Source organism: Semicossyphus pulcher, unplaced genomic scaffold (genome assembly GCF_022749685.1).
Source record: "Semicossyphus pulcher isolate SPU_LCO1_2020_fin unplaced genomic scaffold, fSemPul1.0.p SCAF_4, whole genome shotgun sequence".
NCBI lineage: Eukaryota > Metazoa > Chordata > Actinopteri > Labriformes > Labridae > Semicossyphus > Semicossyphus pulcher.
Genome location: NW_027211715.1, coordinates 9762632 through 9789745, shown reverse-complemented (window position 1 = coordinate 9789745; position 27114 = coordinate 9762632). Strand labels below are relative to the sequence as shown.

At 38.7% G+C, this 27114-nt stretch overlaps 1 protein-coding gene across 1 annotated transcript in view; it reads right to left on the bottom strand.

Moving 5' to 3' along the window:
• Positions 1-27114, bottom strand: part of szt2 (SZT2 subunit of KICSTOR complex) — a 93991-nt gene that overhangs the window by 18618 nt on the left and 48259 nt on the right. Inside the window, exons 50-61 of the mRNA XM_069679394.1 lie at positions 21556-21735; positions 17113-17304; positions 16224-16423; positions 15074-15240; positions 13755-13852; positions 13480-13612; positions 12379-12509; positions 10848-10895; positions 9443-9564; positions 8902-9087; positions 1676-1931; positions 1468-1547 (exon numbers count right to left, since the gene is read on the bottom strand). Of these exons, the coding sequence (XP_069535495.1) occupies positions 1468-1547; positions 1676-1931; positions 8902-9087; positions 9443-9564; positions 10848-10895; positions 12379-12509; positions 13480-13612; positions 13755-13852; positions 15074-15240; positions 16224-16423; positions 17113-17304; positions 21556-21735 (1793 nt within the window). The remainder of the gene's footprint in view (positions 1-1467; positions 1548-1675; positions 1932-8901; positions 9088-9442; positions 9565-10847; positions 10896-12378; positions 12510-13479; positions 13613-13754; positions 13853-15073; positions 15241-16223; positions 16424-17112; positions 17305-21555; positions 21736-27114) is intronic.

Here is a 27114-nt window from a genome sequence, read left to right as displayed (position 1 = left end):
CAGTCCGATCACATTTTATTGTTTATTTTGTTCATCCAGTGGCAGGAAAATACACCAAAAAGTAAATGCCAGTGGAAATGACTGTGGACACTGAAGTACCCAGGACAGCACCATGTAACCTCTCTGAGATGTAACTATGGCAGACACAAAGCTTTTAATCTAGCCCAGATTTTCCCCACTTTGAAGCAAGGCAATAATAAATGATTTCCTACAGGAATAAACTGTAATTGTTGCTTCTGAAAGCTTAAAGCTTTTAAAGTGGTGAGAGGCACCCCAGGTTTTGTCAAGTCTTATTAGTCTACTTTCACATTGAAGAAACATAATACATAATTCTGACTTACAGGTCGGATCCAATTTGTTGTTAAATGGTTCACTCGTCCTAATGTGTCCAATATCTAATACCAATTTGAAATGGTCACCTTTCTGAAATTTGCAAACAAAACTATATCACACCTGATTTAAATACATTTGACTTCTATGCCAGAGCATACATTTGTAATTGAGCCCACACTTCATAATTCTATATTGTGTTGTCATGTACAGTAAGTACAAAATACCCTCATATCCAGCTTAACATATAAAAAAACATGAATTGATGAAAAACATTAATTTCAAATTAATATGCTTTAAGGAATTGTTCCAGCACAGCCAGGAAGGAAGGTTTGTTACCTTACTCGGGATCTGGTTCAATCATCACACAACTTTGACAAACCACATGCAGCATTATGCTTGTTCGGAACTTAGCCTTACTTTGTTATGAAACTTCTAAACTTAAAACAAATCAGAATTTTAAACCGTAGACCAATGCCCTTAATTACATAGCTTTCAACAGAGACACGTTTTCATGACTATTACAAAAAAGGATAAAGAACAGAAAAGAGTCTGTGTCTGTGTTAAAACCATGTTTTTTGTGTCCTTTATCATAATATTTTTTATAATATTCAATATTTGCAAACAGTAGACAAGTTTACTTTTTAATTATTTGCATAGTATTTTTTTTTTTTATTATTTATTCTTTACGTTTATCGTTTATCTTAGGTACAAGCCAGGTTCAAGTTGACAGGGACAGGAGGGAAAATTTTAATACTTTCTTGAAATAAATTTACAAAATTTTCTGTTTCCATGATGGTTGTTCTGACACAGCCAGAATCATTGCCACCTTTTTCTGTTAGCATTGTCATTAACAAGTGACTTGTTTTAAACCTGGGCTTCTAAAACGCATATTTTACAGTAATGTAGTTCTCTGTAATGTGGAAAAGTGTAGCCAATGTTACTAATAACATTATTTCTAAGATCTGGAACATAAACCATTTTCTCAATAACCTAAAAAATGGCTTGAAGAAAAAACTTCTAATTGACTAGGAAAATATGAACTCTGCTGTTCACATTTACAGTACATTATTAAAGCAACAGATATTTCAGTTGTGTCTGCATGTGGCTCTAAGCTGAATGATGTGAGGTACTTACTGAAATAGGCATGTTGGACTGTGCTGATCTCTGCTGCCAAGTCACAAACAGGTTCTCTATCTTCATCTGTTTCTCCAGTTCTGTCAGCACAAAGACAAGGCCATTACCATTACCCCTTCCATCCAGTGTGGCATTCGATAAATTGTACAATTGTAGTAATATTATTTTCATTACTATTATTAATCCTATAAGTAGTTAGAGTATTAACCTCTACGCTCTGCAGCCTTAATCTCCAGGAGTTGACCACCATGTCGGGCCACCGCATCCCCGTCTATCAAGGGTCGGATGGTGCAGACGTCCCTCAGAGCCTCATCAAAGGGAAGCAGCTCAGAGGGGAAGTGGAGCGGTGCAAGACTTCGACCAGAGCTACCCAGCCTGCCCTGGTCTTTACTGGGCAAAGGAGGAACAGCACTGCGTAGCAAAGCATCAGGCTCCATGGAAGGGCTTAGGAATGGGTTGGGATCCTGTTACAGACAGATGGACAGTAAAGAAACATTCAACTACAAAAGAGAGGACATAAATTGAAAGGGTTTGACAATAATGCTTAACAATAGACAAAAGCATGGCAATATGTACAGCTCTAGAATAATCAGAAGCAGAGTGGATTTGTCTGATAATGCTCACTGTTAGAGGGAAAAGATCATCCAAAGGGCTTTAGAGGATTTTTGGGAAACTTCATATCAATAACCTGGCCACCTTTATCCCACTGAACCCTTTAAGGATGAGCTCACATGCTGAATACAGTCAACCTATGATGGTTAAATCACTGATGTGTGCCTTGTCATCCTTAAAACTTGGATTCAACGAAACTTATGTTGAGGTATTGTCATTACCAGAGGCAAAGACAGTTGGCAAATGTGGTCTAATATACGTATAGTAGTGAAGAGAGGCTTATTGCTCATTTTTATGATCACTCTTTTGTCTGTGGTATAATAAGTGCAATGACTGAATTATGTGCAGTGGACTTTGAGATAATCACTGCCTGTAACCTCTTCTGACCACCCAGCCAGACATGATGCCACCGCAAACTGTGCGATTGCCCCAGGACAAGAGGCAAAAAGGCAGATTTAAGAGCTAAGCTAACCCAGCTTGGACCTAAGGCTTTTCCACTAACAAGCCTACTGGCTAATGTCCAGTCGTGAGAAAATAAATGAATGAAACAAGACTCAGGCTTACTCAGCATCAGGCAATCAGAGACTGTTATAATCACATATTTACAGAGACTTTGCTTCATCGTAAAATCCCAGATCAAGTTATTGCATTTGATGGATGGACCGTGTTTCAAGCTTTGTGTTAAGCCCCCTCTTTCCCCCTGTACAGTCACCACTGCAAGTCCCAAAATGAAGAGAACTGTTTTTAAGTTTGACACCACCATCAGTGGCTGGAAACAACCATGAGACATCATATCTTGTGGAAATCAATAATCTTGTGAGAGTAACGCACAGAAAACATCCTACTGCTTAACGCTAACAAACCAAGGTGATGATTATTGATTTAGAAAAAAACAATGGGGATAAAGCAGAGCAGATTCCTGGCAATCACCTGTCTTCCATATCACACATCTCAACCCTCAGAGACAGCAGTATTTATTAAGAAAAAAAAAATCAACATTACCTTGCTAAGTTCTTGTCTTGCATCCTGACTGCAAATTACAAATGCTATGTGTATGGCAAAAGACAGAAGGGTTCTGCAGCAGGTAATTTAAACCAGCCAGTAGCAGCCTGTTCAACTTGATAAATGATACACAAGTATTGAGTGCTGTACCACCAGAGTACAGAGAATTTCAAACATAAAGGAACCAGAGCTTGCACTTCTTTGTACAACCCATTGTTGCAGAAAGATAAATAAATGACCCTTGAATCTTGTATATTGACTGCACTGTTTATTCATGTTGATGGGTATAACTATTATTATTATCATCATTGGTTATTTCTGCAGAATCGTTCGTGTGCCCTGGTTGCTGTTGAAGGAACTTTTGGGCGAGTTTGTTCAGTGAAGCAGCTCAGGGCCCAGATGCCCCAGTGTGGCAGAGATGGCTGCACCATGCCCACGGGCTGGAGGGTCAAATGTGCACTGGTGCTCCCTCTGCTTCTCATCAGGACCATGACAGATGAAGCTCTGTTCAGGCAAATTTTCTGCTGCTCTGACTCTGCCCTCTGTCTGGACTCATTAGTTATGTAGTGATTATGAGCAGGGCTATTGAAGGGAAAGGAAAGTTTGGTTCTTTCGACTCTTTGAGCTTGGTTTTGTATATTGGCCCTAGGGAGGAAGCTAAAAGGCCATTTGGCGTCATTCTTTGCCGTAAAATGTTGCTCTTATAAATCTATACAACAGCCTGTTCTAAAGAACAATCTCAGAACAACATTGTTTTTTTATTTTACCACTTTAAAATTTGAAATGAACTGCTTTATATACTTTTTTGTAATGCAATCATGAACAGACTGACCAGCTAGGGGGCCCTATGGAAAAATGAGCTATGACATCCCTTACATCCATCCCCACTCTCTGCCTCCCATTTATTCTTTAAACATGAGATCAGAAAATAAGTGAAAATGGCTCCACACAGAAACAATAAACATCAGTGGCCTGTAAACAAAGCAAAATAAAATGATCACCTTCACATCTACAAAAAATTAAACAAAATTATACAAGATATACACACATGTAACAATAATAAGAATAATTTGTCTGCTCTGTGTTTTCTGTATACTATTCCTAAACTACCTGGCCTCAGGTTTTATGTGTGGTAATTTGATTAAAGACAAATGTATTTAGGGGTTAGCATCATGTATCACCCATCCCTTATGAACAATGTGAACAACACATAACTGAAACATAAAGGTGAACTGGGACAAGATACCCATCACTTGGCACACACAGTCCAATCAGTTGATACAGCGCTTTAAGAGATGCATATTACCAAATACATTTTATTTAATTAAATAACTATAATCCACTTAATAATCCATTTATAATCCACTTATAATCAACACACATTTCTGAGCCCAAAGTCCACATAAAACATTCTTCAGATTCATAATTTCCCCACATTCACTATGTGGGCTGTAATACCTCCAATTCTTGCAGAACAGAATCGCTTTATATACAACGGCAATAATGGAGACGTGTACAATTATGTTACTACTCTTTAATGTTGTGTTATTTTAAATTATGTATTATCTATGAAGTACGTCCCTGCCACCTGGTGTATTATTTTTTTTAAAAGATAAAGCTACTGCTTGCAGAGAAAAACTTGCACTGTGGCCTTGTACTTGGCTTGTTCTGGTGCTACTTGAGTTTTGATTATCGAAGCAAAACTGCTGGACCTCCTGTATTAGATATGGATCTTCAGATCAATATGCCACTGAAGGTCTTGGCATTACAAACCAAAACAAGATGTCTAAGCCTTATGACATCGCTTTATTAGAGTACCTCTTTGATTTCTTGTTTTATTGTGTTCACCTGATCTTACAATGAAAGACAATCCTGAAACTTAAATGGCCTTGCTATTAAATTAATGCAATTGTTTTAGAACATCTTTACAGTATTGGTCTCATCATGCTTGTAAACTTTACACTGTTGAAGCAGCAGAAATAAAACACTGTGAATCTGCTCAGTACCAAACAGCAGACAGACACAGTTACAGATAAGCTGTTGAAGTAAGTGCAGCATTAGGCAGCTTACGAGCAAAAGACCATGGGAGCCACATTTCAAAAAGGCTGCTAATGTAACAGGTACTAACATCATCACACATGTGCAAGTAACCAAAATTCCTACTCAAGATACAACAGCTGTATGAAGTCTGCCTCCGGACCAGCTAGCTTCTGCAGCAGTGTTAATCCAGATGCTGCCATGATGGGCTGATTCCACCTGAATAAGCACACCATTCTCTTCAGCAGCTCCGACCCCCACCATAATGTGGGCAAACTGGCTGGCATTTTGAAAATGAAGGCATTACAGCGGCTTTTTTCTGTGAAGGAGCAAATGCTGATAGAGGAAATGCTTATCTTTCTATTGTAAATATGTCATTTGCCTTATTTCTATCCCTCTTTCACTATCACTTTTATTTCACTTTCCTAGTATATATTCTGTTTTATCTGGTCTTTTGATTTGTTTTTATTTATCTTTTGCTGCACAATTTATTTTTGCTTGTAAAGCACTTCATCTGTGTAGAGCTTTTCAAAAGGAAAAGTATTATCATTATTATTATCATTATTAGTATTATTACTGTCATTATTATTATTCTTACTGTAAAAAAGCTATTCAGGCCTGCCTGCCTTCTAAGTAAACGTAATGCCTAGAACTGGAACTTGTAAAAACCAAACTGTAAACTTTCACCTCTAATCCTGATGTATATCAGTGCCATTCACTTTTGGTGAGTAATAGTAATAAGCTTAAAAAAATAATAAAACACAGAACAAAAAATGTAGCTAACCGTGGGTAAGTAAGCTACACCAAAATAGCACTTTAACTCAGAAAACAAGCTTGTTTTAACTGTACTTATATAGCGCTTTTTTGGTCTTTGCGACCACTCATTCACCCATTCACACACACATTCACACACAAAGGCCTAAGTGCCAATATGTAATCAGATCTATGCCCATTCATACCTGATGCCTGCTATGCCACCAGGAGCAATTTGGGCTTCCAAGGACACTTCGACATGTTACTGTAGCAGTCAGGGATTGAACCCCCAACCTTACGATTGAGAGACGACCTACTCCACCACTGAGCCATAGGCGCCCCTAATGCATTTTAGCAGAGCCTATTAAATATTAATGCAACATGGGGCACATCCCTCATGTCCACAGGGGCCGCAGCAGGGGGTGCTTATCGTACACACAATATGCCATTCCAAGTGTAAGGCTAATAAGAACACACTGCAAACAGCATTCACACAATTCAATTAGCAAACTACTGGCAAAATAGGGGCATATTAGGGCAAACAATGGCAATTGATGGCAAGTGGAATCATTGACTGAGCTACATTTGCGCAAGATAATAACTTGTTCGCACAAGATAGTAACTTTATATATTATAACATGCATTTATTCAGAGATTAAAATTGTCTGTCTGTTGTCTTACGAAGACCTGACAAAGCATGAACAGACTTTATAAATCTGCATCATGTTGGAGTCATTTCTGCATCCCTTTTTAGCATTAATTACCATTAAATCAAATCAAAATTTATTTCTTTTAGGTTCATACTGCTGTAGTAAAACCAGATTCATTTTTAAGATACGACTATTTACTGATTTTACCAAATCAATTCTGAACTGCCACTTAATTAAACAGATGGAAAGGAGCTCTGCAGCTGAGAGAATGCAGAGATTAGCTCTGTCTTTGGACTAAACACACCCCAAAAAAGCTGATTGTAGATTTAGGTGGAAGCAGGGAAGGCGGCAGGGGACAGCTTCAGGTACCTTGGTATACACTTTACGGAAGGCCCAAGCTGGAAAATAATTACTAATTTTTAGCAAGAAAGACAAAAAAAGAGACTGTTTCACCTCAGATGCAAGTATCTCCTCCAAGACTGAGAAATCTACTCCTGTACGGATCCTCTAAAAGCTAAACACTGCTGAACAACCCTGCCTTGTACAGACACAATAGGGAACAGGCCATTCAAAGAGTGGAAGTTCAGCGATATTCAACACAGCCTTAAGGAAAGAGGCACTGCAAGTAAAACTCAAAAGACTATCATAAAGGATCCCAACCTAGCTTGACCAATTTTCAGCATATTATGCCTATTCTGCTGTATACTTGAATGAAACACACTGCTCAAAAAAATTAAGACTTTAACAGAGTTTAACACTTCATCGTCACAATACAACACCAAGTCAGTTAAACTTCAGGGATATCAATCTGTCCATTTAGGAAGCACAAGTGAATCAGTTTCACCTGCTATGGTGAAAATTAAAGAGACAACAGGTGCAATGGAGAGGCAAAAGCAAGACCCAAAAAGGGAATGGTTTTGCATGTGGTGGCCACAGACAGATGCTCTCTCCTGATACTTCCTGACTGATTCTTCTTTAGTTTTGTGTTCTGCTATTGTCCTTGTCACGACTGGTAGCATGAGGCGGTACCTGCATGTAGTGTAAAAGCACTTTTGAGTGGTCGCAAAGACTAGAAAAGCGCTATATAAGTACAGTCCATTTACCATTTACCATCAGGTTGCACAGGTAGTCCAGCTCCTCCAGGATGGCACATCCATACGTGTGGTCGCAAGAAGGTTTGCTGTTTCTCCCAGCACAGTCTCAAGAGCATGGAGGAGGTACCAGGAGACCAGTTGTAACACGAGGAGAGCTGGACAGGGAAGGGCATCAACCCAGTAGCAGGAGCGATATTTGCTACTTTGTGAGAGGAGGAACAGGAGGAGCACTGCCAGAGCCCTACAAAATGACCTCCAGCAGGCTACTAGCTCGCATGTTTCTGACCCAACTGTCGAAAACAGACTCCATGAGGGTGGCATGAGGGTGGCATGAGGGCCCGACATCCTCTAATGGGACCTGTGCTCACAGTCCAGCACCGTGCAGCTCCATTAGCATTTGCCAGAGAACACCAGAATTGGCAGGTCCACCATTGGCGCCCCGTTCTCTTCACAGATGAGAGCAGGTTCACACTGAGCGCATGTGACAGACGTGAAAGAGTCTGGAGATGCCGTGGTGAACGTTATGCTGGTGGTGGGTCAGTGATGGTCTGGGGAGGCATTTCCTTGGAGGGCCGCACAAACCTCCATGTCATAGCCAATGGTACCGACTGCTGTTAGGTACCGGGATGACATCCTCCAAGCAATTGTTAGACCTTATGGTGGTGCAGTAGGCCCTGGGTTCCTCCTGGTGCAGGACAATGCCCGGCCTCATGTGGCCAAAGTGTGTAGGTACTTCCTGGATGACGAAGGCATTGATGCCATTGACTGACCCTCTCATTCCCCTGACCTAAATTCAACTGAGCACCTATGGGACATTATGTATCGGTGCATCAGACGCCGCCAAGTACCGCCACAGACTGTCCAGGAGCTCACTGATACCCTGATCCAGGTCTGGGAGGAGATGCCCCAGGACACCATCCGCCAACTCATCAGGAGCATGCCCAGACGTTGTCGGGTGTGCATACGGGCATGTGGGGGCCATGCACACTACTGAGTCACATCATGAGTTGCTTTGATGACATAAATGCAAGTTGGATCAGCCTGTGATTTCAATGTTTTACTCTGATTTTGGGTGTGATTTTGAATCCAACCCTCAATGGGCTGATGATTTTGGTTTCCATTGACCGCTGTTACATCATTTTGTTCTCAACAAATTAGAAAATGTACATCAGTAAAGATTTTCAACTTGAATTATACTTTTATCAAGATCTGATGTTTGATTTAAGTGTTCCCTTAATTTTTTTGAGCAGTGTACTTCACATAAGGGGCCTAGTCAGGGTCTTTACCTGCTTAGTGTCCATTTCGTGGATGGGTGCATCAGAGAAGCAGTAGTGATGGAAAAGGCCCATCTTCTGGTTGAGCAGACAGTGGACCACATGAGCCCTTGCATTTTGCCACTTAACGAGGCGGACAAGCTCACGATTCAGAGAGGCACCCAGGTCCACAGACCAGTTATAGCTGTACAGAGTCACCTAAGGCAAAGATGGTTACAATATGAAATCAAAAACAGTCAAAACATGCTTGCACTACATTTCAGAATTTTTTTAAATTGTTCAGATTAATCTGCATATGATGCACATATAAATTTTACATGTAATGCATTGCTTCTGCCTTTCAAAATAAGTTCCTTGATTGGAGTAAAAGAAAGATATTAGAATGTAGACAAATAACTAAACTCTCTTTTGCATTTAATACAACTGTAATACAGGGGTCATAGATGTACCACAGCTGAAAAAAAAAGCGTTTTGAATTTGTAGGAACTGTTTCTTGTTCTCTGCTTGGCCTGAGGGATATTCACGATACAGTAGCTCTCATATGCCAAGTCACCTTTTTGTCCACAATGCTGATGAAGAGGAACCTCTGGCGGGGAGCCAGTCCTACCCCGGCCTGGCTAGGACTTAACCCATCAGTCTGCTCCAGAGCCTCGAAGCGCTGGAAGCCCTTATGAGCTGGACAGAAGAGAGAGAAACGGCAATATAAATCAAAGCTGGACAGCATGCCCTTGCAAGTCCTTAACACAGGCTCCCTACCGAGCGTCTTGACTATTGTTTTCCTAACTGTAGGATTAAAGTCAATGGACAACAGTACCATTACTTTGAGACGTACTATTAACATGTTGTAAAAATACTTTGTACATTTGCTGAGGGACTGTTTTACCCTGGACTCTCTGAGAGGTTTTCAAGATTTTGTAAAAAAAAAAAAAAAAAAAATTGCTAAACTTGACAGGTGGTAGAAAAGAACAGGGGGAGTGTTAAACATTCCACACACACAACTTGTTAAGGATACGTTTTGGATCGTAGTGTCTATACACATTGAGTCAAACAAATCTTAGTTGAACAGCTTATATGACTTACATGGTATGATTGAATTTTAGATTTTTGAGTGATTTCCTGAACACATGAAACAGAGGAGACTGACAACTCTATAACAGTTGTTGCCACAACACAGTCCACTCTGATTGTACTGTGCAGCTTCAGAGTGGAAATTCTTTCCACACAAATGATAATTTATTTTACTGCAGATACCAGTGTGCAAACAGCAGGGTGACCAGAGATAATTTTGCCTTTGTCCACTCTTGTCTTTTTTTGCTGACTAATACGTACTTAAGAAATCTTAAATATCAAACAAATGTAAGGGGTTGTGGGGCAAGGTAATTGGAGGGATCTACATTTCTGCCAGTTGACACCTGCTCCCAACTGACAGTATTGGGAGCAGATGTGGGAAGCCACACACCTGGGGCTGATCTACATCAGGGGAGAACAAAGGGAATCAGGGAATTCAGTTCAGGTGGCACATGCTCTGTCTCTTGCACTGTGAGACCCAAGGCGAAATTTTTGGTGATATTTTTGAGCTGGTAAGTCGGTTTGCGTCCCGGCTAAGTTGGTCTTTATCTTTTGTAGATGTAATGATAGGCCTCCTGGAGGAGCTAGATTTTCTGTTAGGGTAAATAAAAACCATTTTCTTCTGGTAACCTGACTCTGTGTCTGATTGCTGCACCACCATTTTACCCTGTCCCCTGCCCAATCCTGTTACACAAGTTAATGACAAGGTTAAAATTTAGTTTTTTAAAGCAATTATTTAAGTGTAGCAATTGAAATTTTAATAAAAATGATTAAATTTTTTTGTAGTGGCACATATTTCTGCCCATAACTACATTTCTATTTAAAAGAAAAATCAGAACATTTAAAACATCCAATCAGCATCAATTTGTTAAGCTGAAAGGCAAACTTACGTGTGAACCTATTTAGCACTGGGGTGTTTTCCTCATCTGAACTTTCTTCTGTAGGCAAACAGAAATGGTACAAACAGCAAGGCGGACAGTGAAACACAGCTGACAAACTGATGTAAGCAGACACTTGTAAAATAACACAGTAATGTTAGGCAGCTGCTAGCGTGGACAGAGAAACACAGAATCAGAGAGCAGTAGCAAGGACAGCATGTAGAAAGCTTCGACACAAAACACTCATGCTTGGACCTTTTTCTCTACACTACATATGAGGTTAAAGCAGATGTTAGCAACATGCTGCTGTTACGAGTTAACTCAAGTCTTGACACACTACAATGGTTAATTAACATAGGCCTTTATTAGCATTAATCAATATCCGTTCTTTCGGATACCCTATGGTCACAAACATCAGCATGTGGTTTTTTTTGTGTTCTACTGTATTTTAATTTAAAGAACATGGCACTGAATTTCCCAATAGTTATGGTTTTTAAAAGAGGTCCCATACCGCACTGAATATTTTAGGTGACTGGCTAGGGCATTTCTAAAATTTGGATATACATTACATTTGTTCACTGGCAACAGTGAACCACATCCATACATTTAGACAAATGAACAAACATCCAACTACTGTGCTTTAAATCTTGACAATGTGCTGCTAAACTTGAATATTTAAAAAAAGTTTTGAAATGTTTAAAACTTAATTGATATGTCAAGCAATTGTAATTCTCTTTTTTAAATTTAAACCGAATCAGGAAAAAAGAGTTTTTTGTCTCACTTTAAGGACAAAACATTCTGATTATGTTTCCAGGTGTTCAGACTAGGAAAAAAAGAACTGCATTAGAAAAACTGCAGGGTACTTTGTTGGCGGGGGAGTGCTTCCTCCTGTGAGAAGTCTGTGAGATGATGATATATGACCCATAAATTGTAGTTGCAGAAAAAGATCCATGAATTTAAAGTCACACTTCAACACAAACAAAAATTCATAATACTGTGTAGGAGATTATTCTTCCGGACATTTAACAGCTTTAATTGTTTTCTCCTCAATCTTTAAAATCATATAGAACCAGCAAGCAAAAGCATCATGAAGGAACAAATGAATTACACAATAAATGTTGAAATACACTGTCCAGTAAAATAATTGTTGTTACACTTTTAACCTTCAAATGTCCACTTAAACAAACATAACATTTCCAAGACCTATGTGTTCTCAGGCCTCACTACTCTTTTTCACATGTTTAGTCAAATTCATGAAATATGACTGTCACCAACATAATCAACATCTAAAAACTCGTCTAAAAAGTTGTTTCTATTAACTTGTAAGACTAGACCTCTACGTGGAGCTTACAAACTGGAAACAAGGAAAAAAAAACCATGTATTTTCATTTAACTATAGATGATTATGGTGCATTGTGGATTTATAATCATTCATTGTGTTGCGTTGGGTGTACTGCAAAGTTGAGTAAGCAGTGCTGAGGTAAAGCACTGAGGCAGTTGGTGACTGCTGTGAATCATAAGAGACCCTGGCTTCAGCAGTTACCTTGCTCTGTGCTGCAGTGCCACTGATGGAAGTTGCGGCCGATGAGAATAAAGCTCCTTGTAGCACCTGGAGGCTGGCTGATGTTCAGGACAAGAGGGAATGGTACAAATATGTCTCCAGTTTGGGGACAACTAAAAAGGTTTAAGAGAAGGAGAAAATAATAATTGTGGTGAGAGAGATGAAAAACATATGTGAGAATGAAGGACTTTCAGACAATTACAGATTATTTACATTTGAGTTTAAGTGTCAGTGATAATTTAGTATGTTGAATATCCCATTCCCCCTGCACCGCACTGTTGTCTGCTAAACTCACAATCTTGATCTCTGTCTCTGTCTGTCTTGCAAGAGTGGGTAAAACAAAGGAAAATGTATTTTTCATTAAGTTTGAATTAAGCTAAAAAGAATGTGTCTTTTAACATGTTGCCTGGAACATTTTAATTCTGCTGGGAGATAATTCATCAGTAAATGTAATGTACTACTATAAGCATTTCCCCTTATTCTTGTAGGAACATTGTGGTAAAAATACAAAAAAACAGAAGGGAAAAAGGAAAAGCTTAAAATACACTTAAGTCTTAAATATTAATATTCAAAGATATATTCTATTGACCTCCATTAGGAAAGACAAACACCAAAATCCTTTTTCTCAGGCTTTCTATGCCACTAGGTAACTCTGTAACAACACATCATTAAAAAAAGAAACATTTTCTGAAGAAAATTGTCTGAAATGGCTGACAGCATTTCCGTTTCAAGTTAAAGCCCTTTATGCAGCTGAATTGTTTGAATGTAAACACTAAAAGTAGTGGAACTATTTAAGGAAACAGAGTTGAAAACAGATAAAATGTCCTTCTAAGTCTAGGTAATAGAAGCTGTTAGTATGTAAGCAGTGACAACAACTTCAAGTTTCTATGCAGCTCGGCAAGAAAATTACAAACTAGGCACCTGACAGCAGCAATGAAAAAAGCAGCATGTGGCAGTGTTACTGGGCTTAAAAGGTAAAGAGGAAGAAACATATAGAAAAATTTATTTAGAACGCAACATATTCTCAGTTTTGAAAAGTTATAAAATTGACTGATCATTTCGAATGCAGCACAAACCGCTTACCTTCTCCTCTCAAATGCCTTCACTGTTGTATCACTGGCCAGAGAACTGACCAAATTGACAATCTCTGCCAAAATGGAAGGCAGAAGGAAGTGTGAAGCAATTTCAGCCGTGCACTGCTGAATAGAGGGGCAGCCTGTTTATCAGCAGCCAGGTCAGATGGAAAAACAGACATACAGAGAAAGAAAGGTACTTCAGCTTACATAATATATAACCTTTCATAGATGCAGTCTCTCTGATGGAATTTTCCCCCATTGTTGCAAAATATTTTAACTTACCAAGTTTAGCCATGAAAGTGATCCATGGCTGGCAGATAACCTGGTAGATGGGGTGAAGAGTTCCTATATCTCCCTCTTCCAACTGAGACACCTGCCTCCTACAAAGCCAAAAATATCTGCATTGAATTAGGACATTTTTGGCTTGTTGGTCACTGTCAATAACACAGCCATGTCCCGATCAGGTGCTGTGATTTTTGGCTTCCACAAACCAAGTATTTGGTCCTGTGGTAGTGTTGATTTTCTATACATTGTGCTGTGTATGTGGATATTTGTTGTTTTAGTTAATTTAAAAACTGATATAAAGAGGTTTTGATTTTGGCAATTTAGTCCAACTAAGCTTTAACATCTTTTGAGAAAAATCAGTTACCCTGCAGAAGAAATTTATACTGTCAGTTTCAGTTTTAAAAACCAATATCTTATACGCTTATCAGCTGTAGCACTTTAACACCTGCATTCCATGATTTTTTTTTTTTTGGAGGAAGCAAAACAAGATGTAAATACAACATTGACATGTTAATTCTTTATAAAGTACATGTAGGGGAAACAAGTTTGCAGACATTAACCTACCTACAATCAGAAACAAAGCAAGATTGTCATTTTATTCGTTGTTTGTGTCCACCTAATGAATGTAAGTCTAATACTCACTCCACTTTAATCTGGGTTTAGTCTCAATTTACTCTTCAGTGAAATAGTCAGCTCTTTAGCTGCTAAATGTTCCGCTAAGTTCACAAACTAGTCCCTAAATTTGTCTGCTGCCTGGCTTCTAAGCTTTTTGCCATCTGTGGCCGAAAACTAAAACAATGACAAATTGAAACTGTTCCAGTATATCTGTCCCTTCCAGATCAAGCAAAATATTGAGCAGACACACACAAAAAACATCCTTATTGGTGAAGGAAACTGTTTGAAACAGAGTAGAGTGAAAATACCCTGTTGGTCTATAACTACAAGCCAACCCTTTCATAATTGGTAAAACAAAGATTTATTGATTTAAAACAAACCTCTAAATTTCAACATTTCAGTTAAAAATCAGTCAATTTAGGTGCAGAATGATTTTGTCCTTTTCAAAAACACTGTTAATAACCACTGCTGTATTGTCGGTCATTGGCTTGTTTGCTACAGTCACCACAGGCATCTTACACTGGTTTCCTTTGTTTTACTGACTAGACTGTCAGACCAACCAACCCTACCAACCTAACCCTAACTTTCAAAAAGGAGAGACTTTTTTGTGATTTCAGACAGTCATATCTTTAGATTTAATATTTATTGTTAATAATAATTCATTTAGTGTAGTTACTAAAATAGTTTAGGTTATATCCCACCTCTGGGCTTGCTCCAGCTCTACAGCCATAGCTTTCTCTTGGCTCCACTGCTGCTTGACATTCTCCGTCTTGTGTCTTCGGCGTGCTGCTCGGCCCTCCTCTCCTTTTTCTTGCACAATGTCATCAGTTGTCTTTGGACTCCCAAGCTCAGATGAGTCTGGCTTACTCTGCAAGGAATGAAAGGAACACGTTAACAGTTAACAATACCCAATATGAGCTCTGTGTATATTTGAAACTACCAAAAAGGCTTCCTTTGATGATCTCACTTGGTACACTTGTTTTAATAAAGTAATAAAGACTAAAATGTAACAAGGACACCAAAAGGTAATTAATAAAACTTAAAAATAAACTCAAAAGTAGCCAAAGTGTTATTTTCATAGGAGCAAGTTCTGTGAATGTCTTAGGCTGCTGGTGGTAATAAGTGGTAATAATTTATGTCTGCTTATAATAGGACCTGAAGCTAAAATAAGAAAAGGAAGCATTCTACAAAAACAATCAAAGTAGACAAATGGCCTTTTCAGGTGAAAAACTAACTTTGAATTGTAGTAAAGACAAAGTTTAATCTTTAAGAATACACGAAAATTATAGACATATAAGTAAACTCAATATATCAAAGGAACATATGAAAGCCTTTCCACAATCATCTTTTCCAGTACATTTTGAATTTGAATGATAAATTCATCAATTTAAGTCAATATAAAGAAAAAAGTCTTTGACTTTAGATTTAGATGATTCAAATGTTTAAAAACCTAATTTTTCCAATGTTAAATGGAAGATTTAATCATAATAATACACCAGAATTTTACAATTATTCCTATTACAAACTGTCTCCATACTCCACTGAAAGACTTTTTAAAATAACAACTCAAGGCAGACAGATAAAAGTTATGTGTTGGAGTTTTGATCTGTTGTCCTTAAGATGGTTGATGATGAGGCAGGTATTTACAGAAATGGAGAGATTTATTTACAGAGAGAAACTTACAGGATAACAATATTAGTGGGTTGGTGTTTTCAGTTCAGGTGCTATTTCAATCAGCAAATTAAAAGAGTAACTAATATAGTATTATACAAGCCATTTTCAGTGAATGGTCCGTGAGCTAATGTAGTGGCAGTGATAATGCTACAGAGAACATCCTCCAAAGGAACTGACCAGTATGTCCCAGAAGCTCCTGCGGGTGCTCTTGCTGGTGGGTGTGGTGGACTCAGGTGTGCTGGTCCCTGTCATTGGGGTGCTTCCTACAGTTTGCGTCAAGGTGATGGGAGAAGGGCTGGTTTTAAAGACCCGTGAACCACTCCGCTGCCTGGGGCTGTCCTTGACTTCTTTCACCTCAGGCAAAGGAATCATCAGTCCTTAAGACACATTTAGGAAAGACATGGTCACAGACATTCAGCCTCTGTTGTGTTGAGTCTGTTTGAGCTGTAGTCCCATTACTCAGCTTGGTCCCCACAAAGTTTAAGGTTTCAGGTCAGGTTTGGGTAATTTTGTTGTGTAAAGCTTTGGGGTTGGGTCTTTTTTCTTTAAGAAGTTTTTACCAGGTCACCTCAATGTTAGTCAAGGAAATAAAAACAAATCCATGTCCTTAGCTGGTTAAGGCCTTATATTTAGATCAGTAGAGAACAGTATTTTGGACTGATACACTATGATGAGAAAGTAGAAGTATATCTTCTGGGATGGACAATTGACAAACTCAAATAATAAAAAAAAAATAGAAGATGTTGACTGCCCTTTCTTGGACCATAACAGGCAGAAGCATGTTCAACACATACTTGAAAGCATTAAATGTTTAGCTAAATTTCTACAGTTTTTAGGGAAAATAAAAACAATTTATGGCTTAATGATTAAGATGAACAGAGCTAAATTCAAAATTCCACAGAAACACAAATTTTATTTCTTTTTTTTTTTAACACATAATCGTAAATAAGGGTTACAAATTTGTTCAATACTGCTTATTATACTGTGACCAACAAATGGCAGACTAAATATCACGAACACCTGGGTGACATATTGTTATCGAAATAATAGAAATTGATGACCTCACCTTTAGCCTCTTCCTTCTGAGCTTTGGTTGCTGGGCAGACAACCCCCAGACAAAGAGGATTTGGCAACACTCTCAGTTCCATGACAACATCACAGAGTGCGTGACGGAGTGCCCCCTGCAGTTTATCACTCAGCTGTAAGGGGCTGACGTTTCCTTGTTCCCAGATGTCAAAACGCACATACAGCTGTGGCTCTGTTAGAACACAATTAGACACAACATTAAATGGTATGTTTATGTTTTTCACTTACTACTCACAGTTATTTAGATGAAAACAAATGATTTCAAAATGTATATTAAAGAAAACATTAAAGAGGAAAATCCTGTTGACTTAGCAAATAATAGCATTGTTATGCTAAAAGATTTTTAAGTCAGAATTGGGGTTGCAGTATGTATTCTGGAATATGGGAGGCAAGAACCAACATTCAATTTGCACAAGGAAGCAGCTGGGTTTATGGGAAATGTATCCTTTTTTGAAATCATCATAATCATCATAAAATTGCACACTTTAAAAAATGTTGGTAATCTTTCTTCAAAGTCTTCAAAGTCTTCAAAGCGCTGACTAATATATGTATTTTTTGTCATTGCTCAGTAAAGTTGAATTAAAGCCGTTTTAGGCTGACTCAATTATAAATGCTAAATAGTAAATGGTAAATGGACTGCACTTATCTAGCGCTTTTTTTAAGCCTTAAGCCTAAGACTTTTACACTACAAGTCACATTTATCATTTCAAACACACACATTCATACAATGATGGCAGAGGCTGCTATGCAGAGTAGCAATCTCCAATCAGATTCTAACCATTCATGCGCAGACACACACTGATGGCTATGCCTTAGGGAGCAATTTGGGGTTCCAAGGACACTTCGACATGCAATTGAAAGACGACCGACTCTACCACTGCTGCTAGTGTGGCTCAGTAACAGTTTGTGCTTAACCCAGAGTCTTTTTTAGTCATTTCTGCTGTTGCAACACCAACAAGTAATGACTAACATTATAAACACAATTATATTAATTAGCCCCCAAAACTAAGATTTAATATTGATCAATGTGCCTATGTTCTAGTGTCAGATTGACGAATTTAACCTCCACAAACAAAAAACTCTGAGTTTGTATTCATCAGGAAAATTTAGATTTACTTAAATTATAGGTGAATTTATTTCTGATTTGTTGTGTAATAGAGGGCTCTTTATTAGCGGTGTGCATTTGCTCTAAGTTTCTAAGATCTTCTTGCAGTCTAAAAAATGTTTGATTTTTAAGTTTTTTCAACAAGCTATAATATTTCCCCTGAGAACAGCTTTAGCTGCATCCCACAGTGTACTAGGATTTACCTCCCCATTATTATTATCCTGTAAGTATAAGTCAAGGTATGTCTCCATTTCATGTCTAAAATTAGTGTCATTGAACAGTCCAATATTCAGCCTCCACAATGTTTTTTGCTGTCTGCCATCTAAATTTAACGTTATAAAGACCCCAGAGTGGTCCGAGAGGTCCCTCTGACCTATTCTGCAATCCTTCAATCGATTAAGATCCTTGTTATACATAAAGAAGTAATCTAATCTCGAATAAACTGCATGTCGAGCAGAGTAAAATGTATACCCTAGAGATGCTCCATGCATGGACCTCCACACATCAGACAGTCCCAAATCTTTAAGTGACTTATATATACGTTTTTTAGTAGGGTTACTTCCTCTCTTTGTATTAGTTGTATCTAAAAAAGGATAAAGGAGTATATTAAAATCTCCTGCGCAAATAAGAGTTCCACATGTCTCCAGTGCTATCAGGTCAAACACCTTTGAAAAAAACTAATATCACTCCCAGGAGGAGCATAAACATTAAAAAGAGTTACCTCTTTGTGGTCTATTTTCCCTTTTAACATTATAAATCTGCCATCTTTATCGCTTATTTCTGATATGAATTCAAACCGAGTTGAATTTGAAATTAATATGGCAACTCCTCTTTTTTCCCCATTTTTATACGAAGAGAAAAGGGTCTTTGTAAATCCCAATTTTCTAAGTTTTTCATGTTCAGCCCCCAAGAGGTGTGTCTCCTGCCAAAATGCTATATTAACCCTCTCTTTTTTAACTTTTGTTATCATTTTGCTTCTTTTAATTGGATTATTTAGCCCGTTTTTTTTGTTTTGAAATATTGCACTTGTAACATCCCAGACCTCAAGGAATAGAACACGCTGTAACAAAGAAAACTGGCAGAACTATAATACAGAACAATGAACAGAGCTTCCATCAGTAAGGATAACATGTAACCTTTGACAGTGAGGGGGTCAGCCACAAGGTGGGGTCCCTCGACAACAGAAATGTCTGAGTCTTGTGGCTCTTTATCCACGGTCCATGGGTACCAGCCTCCCATTATTTATATAAAATAGAAAACGTGTAGATATAGGCTTAATGAAATCAAAATAAAATGTCACTCTTTTCTGACCTGTTCCTCCGCGGCAGAGGCGTGACCTCAGGTCCATATAAGTATGCATATGCATCCTACCATCATTTTGATCCAAAAACTGGGGTGTAAAGTCCCTAATTTATCTCCTCCTGCGGCTCCAGATTCCGTCCTGCAAAACTCTCTAAGCTTCTCCCGGATCTGTCGCTGGAACCAGTTATCCTCTCCGCCTCGGCGTGTGTCGTTGGTCTCCCAGGGTAGAAGCCGGGCCGGCGTCTCCTCCGAGATGACCCTGCTCTGAGAGCCCTGCGAGACCTCACCAACTGTAAATCCTCTCCTTTGCAGGTCCTCTGCTGCTTGTGCCGCGGTGCTGTACATGACGGTGCCCGTCTCGAAGAAGACGCGCATTTTAGTTAACGGTGTCTGGAAGCATACTCCTTTTTCCTTTAACGCTCTCTTAACTGGTATATATTCCTTCCTCTTACTTTGCACATCCGTGGCATAATCATGATCAAAATCACTCGCTTGTTTTGTACACGCAGCTCCTTCTTCCAAGCCGTATGGAGTATTTTTTCTTTAACAGAGAATTGGAGGAATCGGACCACCAGAGAACGTGGAGGGGCGGTGGCAGGTGGTTTGGGCGCCAAGGCGCTGTGAGCGTGTTCTATCCCCAGGTCACAGTCTGGGCCAAGATCATCACCAAGTTCCGACTTTATGAGGTTTTTCACAAAAGCCACTGCTGATGTGCCCTCTGCATCCTCAGGGACGCCGTAGATCCTTATGTTGTTGCGCCTTGAGCGTCCCTCCAGATCAGATATTTTGTCTTGTAGAGAGCGTTGATTGACTAGTAGCTGCCTCAGGGTATCTTTGACTCCGTTGTCCCAACGCTCCATTTCGGTCATGTTGCCCTCCACCTTTCCGATGCGCTTCACTACCCCTTCGATCTGGCCATTTGTATCCTGTGGTTTTGTATTAATTTCAGTCTTAAGTTCGTCCATTTGTTTTTTTATGTCCTCCCGAAAACATGACCTGAGTTCCAAGAGATCTCTGTTAAGTTCAGACTGGATCACCGCCATCCCAGCAGCAACAGCTCCACTCACCCCTTTTTCGAATAGAGTCCAAAGTTTCGTTTGCTGTGTTGACGCCATCTTGTCCCGTTGAATTTTCGCTAGGCGGAATCTCTTTGTCCCTTTCTCCTTCTATGTTATTTCTTAAGCCATATCCTCCTTTCTTGATTTTGTCCCCGTTCATTATTGAATCGAAATATGATACTTTCAGGTTGCGTATATTCTCGAATTAGGGGAAATTTGAGGCTGGTAGTGGAGCTCTGAAATTAAGCTGCCATGCTGCACAGAGCGCCACCGGAAGTCCAGATATAATTCCTATGTTAATACCAGGTATAACCAGGGTAAAAATATAACAAAACATGGGTCCTACCTGGCAGTCAGTGCCTGATGAAAGTATGTCATAAAAGGACATAATGAGAGGTGGTTGGGTTTTAAGCTTCATCAAACAAGTTTACCAACTCATTGGAAAAGCAGTACCAAATCACTGCCTCCTGAATGACTCCTTTATTCAATAAGCACATTCACCCATGAATGGGAAGATGTGGGGTTTGATCCCCAGCTCCTACAGTTCAGATTTCAACGTTTCAAAGTGGGCAAGATAATGAGCCCCAAATTGAAATTGCACAAGTACAAGTTGTGAATTGAATGTGGGGATGCTTATAGTGATCAGAAAACTATAAAGATGATAAGTAAATGCATTTACCATTTACAAAAACTGCAACTACATCACTTCATCAAATAATAATAAAGTTCTTGCTGTTTAAAACCTATATAAGGTACTCTAACCCCAGCTTGACCACTTAAACGCAACATTGACGCTTTACATTTTTATCTAACCATAACTTGTCCCAAGAACTAGTATCAAACAACTGCTCAGTAAATGGACTGCATTTATATAGCGCTTTTGTAGTCTACTGACAACTCAAAGTTCTTTTACACCGCATGTCATTCACTCTTTCACACACACATTGAGTGTGTTTACCTGTAACAGGGCTGTTGTTGATGGAGAACACTTTACCCACAGTGGTCAGCTCATCAAAATGTTCTGGATTAAGGGAAAATGAACAATTCTCTGATCTCTTCAGTGTTGCACAGTCCTGTGCTAGAACCTGAAGGGAATGACCATCCGCATCCACAAATGAAAGGGCAATGCAGGCGATACCTAAAAGAGAAGAGGAACACATTCAAATGACAACAAACCATGGGAAATATATATCTATTCTATTCTCTATGTTTTCAACAATTACAAGCACAAAAAGCCATACAAATCACTTTAAGTATAGTCATTGTGAATCTTTTCGACAGGATTCTTCTGTAAAGACAAGTAAAACACAACAATGACATTTTTGCCGGTGTGCAGGTCAGCCAATTATTTATTTAAAACATTGTGACATATGCAAAGATTGTTGATTTGTATAGTAGAAATTGCTTATTATAACAGTTATAAAATAAAAAATTTAATAATTAAATAAAACAAATAATGAAAAGCAATTTTAATACTTTAATAAATGCAACAGCACAACGCTGCACTAATTTAATATTACAATATTGTGTTGTTGAGCTGTTGCAATATTTAGTGAATTAATTCCCTTGTGACTCTTGAGCCATGCAAAGTAGCATGTTTTAAACACAGTGTACCTTCATAAATCAGGGGGTGGCTAAAAAAGTGTAATGGTAAACATCGGAAACCATTCACACACAGTGGACACCTAAAAGCAAACAAGGCATAGCGTAATTTAACAGCCAAAGCATTTTTCTTAGTAGTGGCTTACATCACAACATGGTTTTGTGTGCGTCAATGAGTAACTAAGAAAGGGGGTCCTGTGCAAATAATAGATGAAGTACATGAAAATAAATTACATGCACATTGACAAACGCCACTGGCTTACTGGATGTCACTTTGTGAACTTAACTTTTGTAACTTGAAACTCATTAAAGAAAATGTTAAAGACCCCTGCACTTGAGAGAGGGACAGCAAAATTAAGTTGCACATTCTTACAACTTAGGTGGTGCTGGAGGCTTAATGACATTACAACTACTGCACTGTCGGGTCTAAGATTATCTACTGTTGGCTAGTTTTGTTCTTGACAAAATCAGAGTGTAGCTCTACTACCATGGCTTCTCAGCAGAGTTAATGAGGAGGCTATTTTAATGGTGGAAGTAGAGAAACAGTGGTGGTTGCTGGATAAACAAGGCATGGCTTAGCAGCCCCGTATCTGCGCTTTACTTGGTAAGCATAACATTCAAAGGCAGTTGAGGCATGTTAGGTCAGGGTCCAGCCCCTGTATAAATGGCAGAAAAGATAAAATTGCATATCAAAAGCCAGCTGGGCAGCTGACTGTTTGGGCTGTTTTGGTTCTGGGTAAAACCCCTGAGGATCTGCTCTTTTCTATGGTAAAAACACTCAAAAAACCTGAAGGCAAGTTTGATCAGGTTTAAAGGGAGTTAAAGTTCACTATGTTTTAACTATGTGGAAGCACCACACATATTTAAGGCTCCACATCAAACCCACTGATTTTTAATTGCGCTTTAATATAATTTAATAGAATTAAGCTGGACATGCTTAAAGAACCCCATGCTGCTTTGGTTACTGATTGCTCATGTTGGCCTACCGTGTCAACTTCAGAAATTCGCAATGTTTACAAAAATACAGCCTCAAAGGGCAGACTGAAAGGGATGAATCATAATATTTGACTCAAGGCAGGCATTGTCAAGGACTGACAAAGTAACTACATTACTCAGAAGGTTGCCCTGGCTCATTCATACAGTAAATATACACAGGGTGACATTTCATAAAAGCTTGATAAATCAAAAAAAGACTGTGTGAAAACTGCTGCTTTACTCACTCCTTTCAAGAGTAATGTAATGTAATCAAATAAAAATGTGACTGGGTTACTGGATGAACATCCACCTGTGATGAAGACTGTTTGATCGGGGTGAATTATGAATAATGGGACTTTTTCTATTCTGTCTTCTGTGTATAAATGGCTGAATACTGAGTTGAAATGGACCAGTATGATGTGTGTAAAGGTTGTTATTGTGTAGCAGCCTGCTGTCCATGGCTGTGCATAACTGAAATGTGTCCTTGCACCACACTTCTCCAATCAGAGGCTGAAAAGTAATCAACATAGTATGTAAAGGAGAAACGTTATACCAATTTAGTTTGCTTCCATTGACTAAATTATTAAAGTAGAAGCAGATTGAGATTACAACAAAATCTGATGTGGTTCCGTGTCACCCGTTTTCGTCAGCAACATCTTAGACTCAAGGTCAAACAAGTACTGATAACTTTTCTGTGTGTTTCCTCATATGAATACACCTCCCACATGTTTGTTGCTTTCCTCACACCTATGTAACATGTGCTCTGTCCTGGACACCAAAATACCACACAGATGGGCAATATGTTTTTAGTCAACAATAATAGATGGTCAGATGCATTTGTTAATCAGATTGTTACCCTGCCATCAAAAGGGCCTTAAAGAGGCTCTATTCCAAAAGAGTAATTAAAGTCTACTAAAAATATTTCTGCCTACTTAAACTGAAAATAAAATACCCTACTGCATCAAAAGTAGTCATTGTGGTTGTGTTAGGGTCTTTGAAGCGGGAGGCAGTGCGACAACAGCCAAACCAGAACAGATCTAAATCATATACTGGCAACACCAGAAAAAACACACTTCATGCACCTTGGAGGTCCATGCCAAATCGAAAATGAATAATTTTTTTAATAAAAATAGATGTTGCGGGAAAAGCCTGAACTGAAGAAGACAGCACTGCAAAGAGATACCACAAAGACAAAAAGACCAAGAGCAGAACACACAGGGCCAGCAGCTGCAATGGCTTCAGTCAACGTGATGGGTTTAAAGGTTGTAAAGAGAGGAAAGAAGATGATATGTGGTGGTACCTTTAAACTGAGAAGGTGGGAATAGATGCTTAACCAGCTCCGACATGGTACCTGGGCCAACATTCAAGACACCCAGAGAATAGCATTAGGGGTGCACAAATATTCAGTGGTGGCAAAGTCCAAAAATTATTCGCTCAAGTAGAAAAATAGAAACTTGTAGAAAAATAGAAACTTGTGTAAAAAAAGTAAAGTACTGATTTAACTTCTATCCTGAGGTTATAATAAAAAAAGTACAGGCTCTGAAATATATTCACAGTATAAAAGGAAAAAGGAGGCCTCTGAAGAACTTAACCGACTGTTTCTTCGGAAATCTAACTGAACCTCATGTCATCATGTTTTGTTGACTATTAAAATTACATTATTCTTCTTAAGTTCAAATAAAAAAAAACACAGAAAACAATACATTGTAAAATAATGAACATTAACTTTGCTCCAATATGCAATTAAGTTGAATAGGGAATGTCTTGCTGCTCTGACATCATATACATATACAATGATGGCTTTTTCACTTTCATCCATGTCACTACAAGTTCTCCCTGTAGGTCACAGAAATCACTATTATGAGAAGCCTCTCTGCATTAGAGTTTCACTCCCGTCTTTTTCGTCTTGATATGTTTTTTTAGTTTATTTTTCTCCAGTTTATTGTGCTTAATATGCACTGATAGCTACGCCAAGTAATCTTCTTTTTATTGTATAACAGTCGCATATATTTAAGTTGAATTTAAGTAAATTCCTTATTTGTATACTGTAGAGTTATTTCAGAAAGCATTGCACCTCTCTCTCCACAATTTCTGTATCACCATTATCTGGTGTTTTGTCTAAACTACACTATCTCGTGCCTTCTGAGTATAAGTGAAGCTCTATTTCCAAGGAAGCCAAGGTCAGAGAAGTGCAGAAGACTATACTGAATGCTGTTGACAATAATCAGCCACACATACTGTCTCAGGGTAACTTTCTCACATACAGCAAACTGTATAATGCCGCAAACTGTGAATCTTCAAAGTTGAAGTGACGTCATGCAGAGAATCACTTTGCTGTTCGACATGCCATTTCTCCTTGGCCAAGCCACAACAAATTTATCAGCTTAAGACATCATCCTCTCCTGAGCAACTTCCTTCCAATGATGAGTTAACTTGATTTGCAAAATTCCACAACATACATGATGCCAGTCCACTGATCATGTCTGCATTGTTGCATAGGTGCACAATTAATGTAGAAAAAAATCATTCATTAATCCATTAATGTCCACAGCGGGATTTTATGATTTCCTTCACAGCACTCAAAGCACCAGCTGAGCTACGAACAAATCCATTGAAATTTTTCAAATCGGTCAAAGTACGAGGTCACAGCACCAGTTTTTCTTAAATGACTATTTTTAGTTGTTAGTCACAGGGGGTAGCAGGTTTTTTGAAAAAAAAACATCCAAACCAACAGGTTAGGAATATCACATCTTCATAATTCTTCATACACGCATAGTCTAGACTCATAAAATTTACAATTACAATTCATACAAGAATTTTGATAATCCATTGGGACTTTTCCTTAACATACTAAATTTAATTGATAGTCATTAATGGGTTAAAGCTAAGAAATTCAATTTATCAGGCAAAGTATAAATAATCTAATAGCTAGTTTTTTTTTTCTTAAATCAGTATGAGTCTCAAAAATCCCACATCAGCCGGTTATATGTGATATGTGATGCTATGTGATCCAATGGTCTCTACTTAAAGCTGTAGTAGGTAACATTATTAAAACAAAGTTTTGTCATATTTGCTCAAACTGTCACTTTAAACATGCAGTAGTACATGAGAGACATAATCTGTTAAAAAAAAAATCATGTTCTTTTGGCTCTTCCTACTGCTCCTAATGTCATTTGTAAGAATCCAACGCTCCCGAAACACACAACCAATCAGAGCCGAACAGTCTCTCAGGCAGCTGTCAATCACACGCTGCGCAGCACCACTACTCCGCGCATGCTCACATGGTCAAGCTCAATTTCTTTAGTTTACGCAGCGTCAGCCGTTTGTGTCCACAAAGGCTGAAAAACAACCACCAGGAATGAAAAAACTTCCCATCCCTCTATTGCCAACTACGTCTTACACTACGACCGCTAAGACTGTTAATCCGAAGAAGAGAATTGAGGAAAAGCAAGCTAAAAAGAAATAGTTGGACCGAGACAGAAATGAAACAAGAGTAAACATCAGAGCGGCATTTCCGAGGTGGAGAGAGCTACGGGACCTAAAAGGATTAAAAAGCGATGCAGAGTTAGACAGTTCTGCTTGACAGGTAATTACTTACCTTACTTACTTACTTAATTATTCTGCTGTATTTGTTTCACATTGCTCAGATGTCTGCGGTTACTGTGACGTTGGGTTACGTAAGTGTTGCAGTCGGGCTAACGTTAGTGTGTACTCAATGTGGCTGTTTGTGGCTGAAATACCTTTGTAGTGCCCAGGCAGTGGGACGGTTTCAGACTTTCTCCTGATAGTTATGTGTGCCTGTGCTTTCAAGGCTAAATGTTCACAACATCAGTGAGATACTGCTTCTTTGGCGCTGTTTTTTCCACAGTCTCTGTTAGCAAACTAAGTGCCGTTGGTGGTGTAATACAACGGCTGCGGCTGTTGTCATTTCACGTCTTTA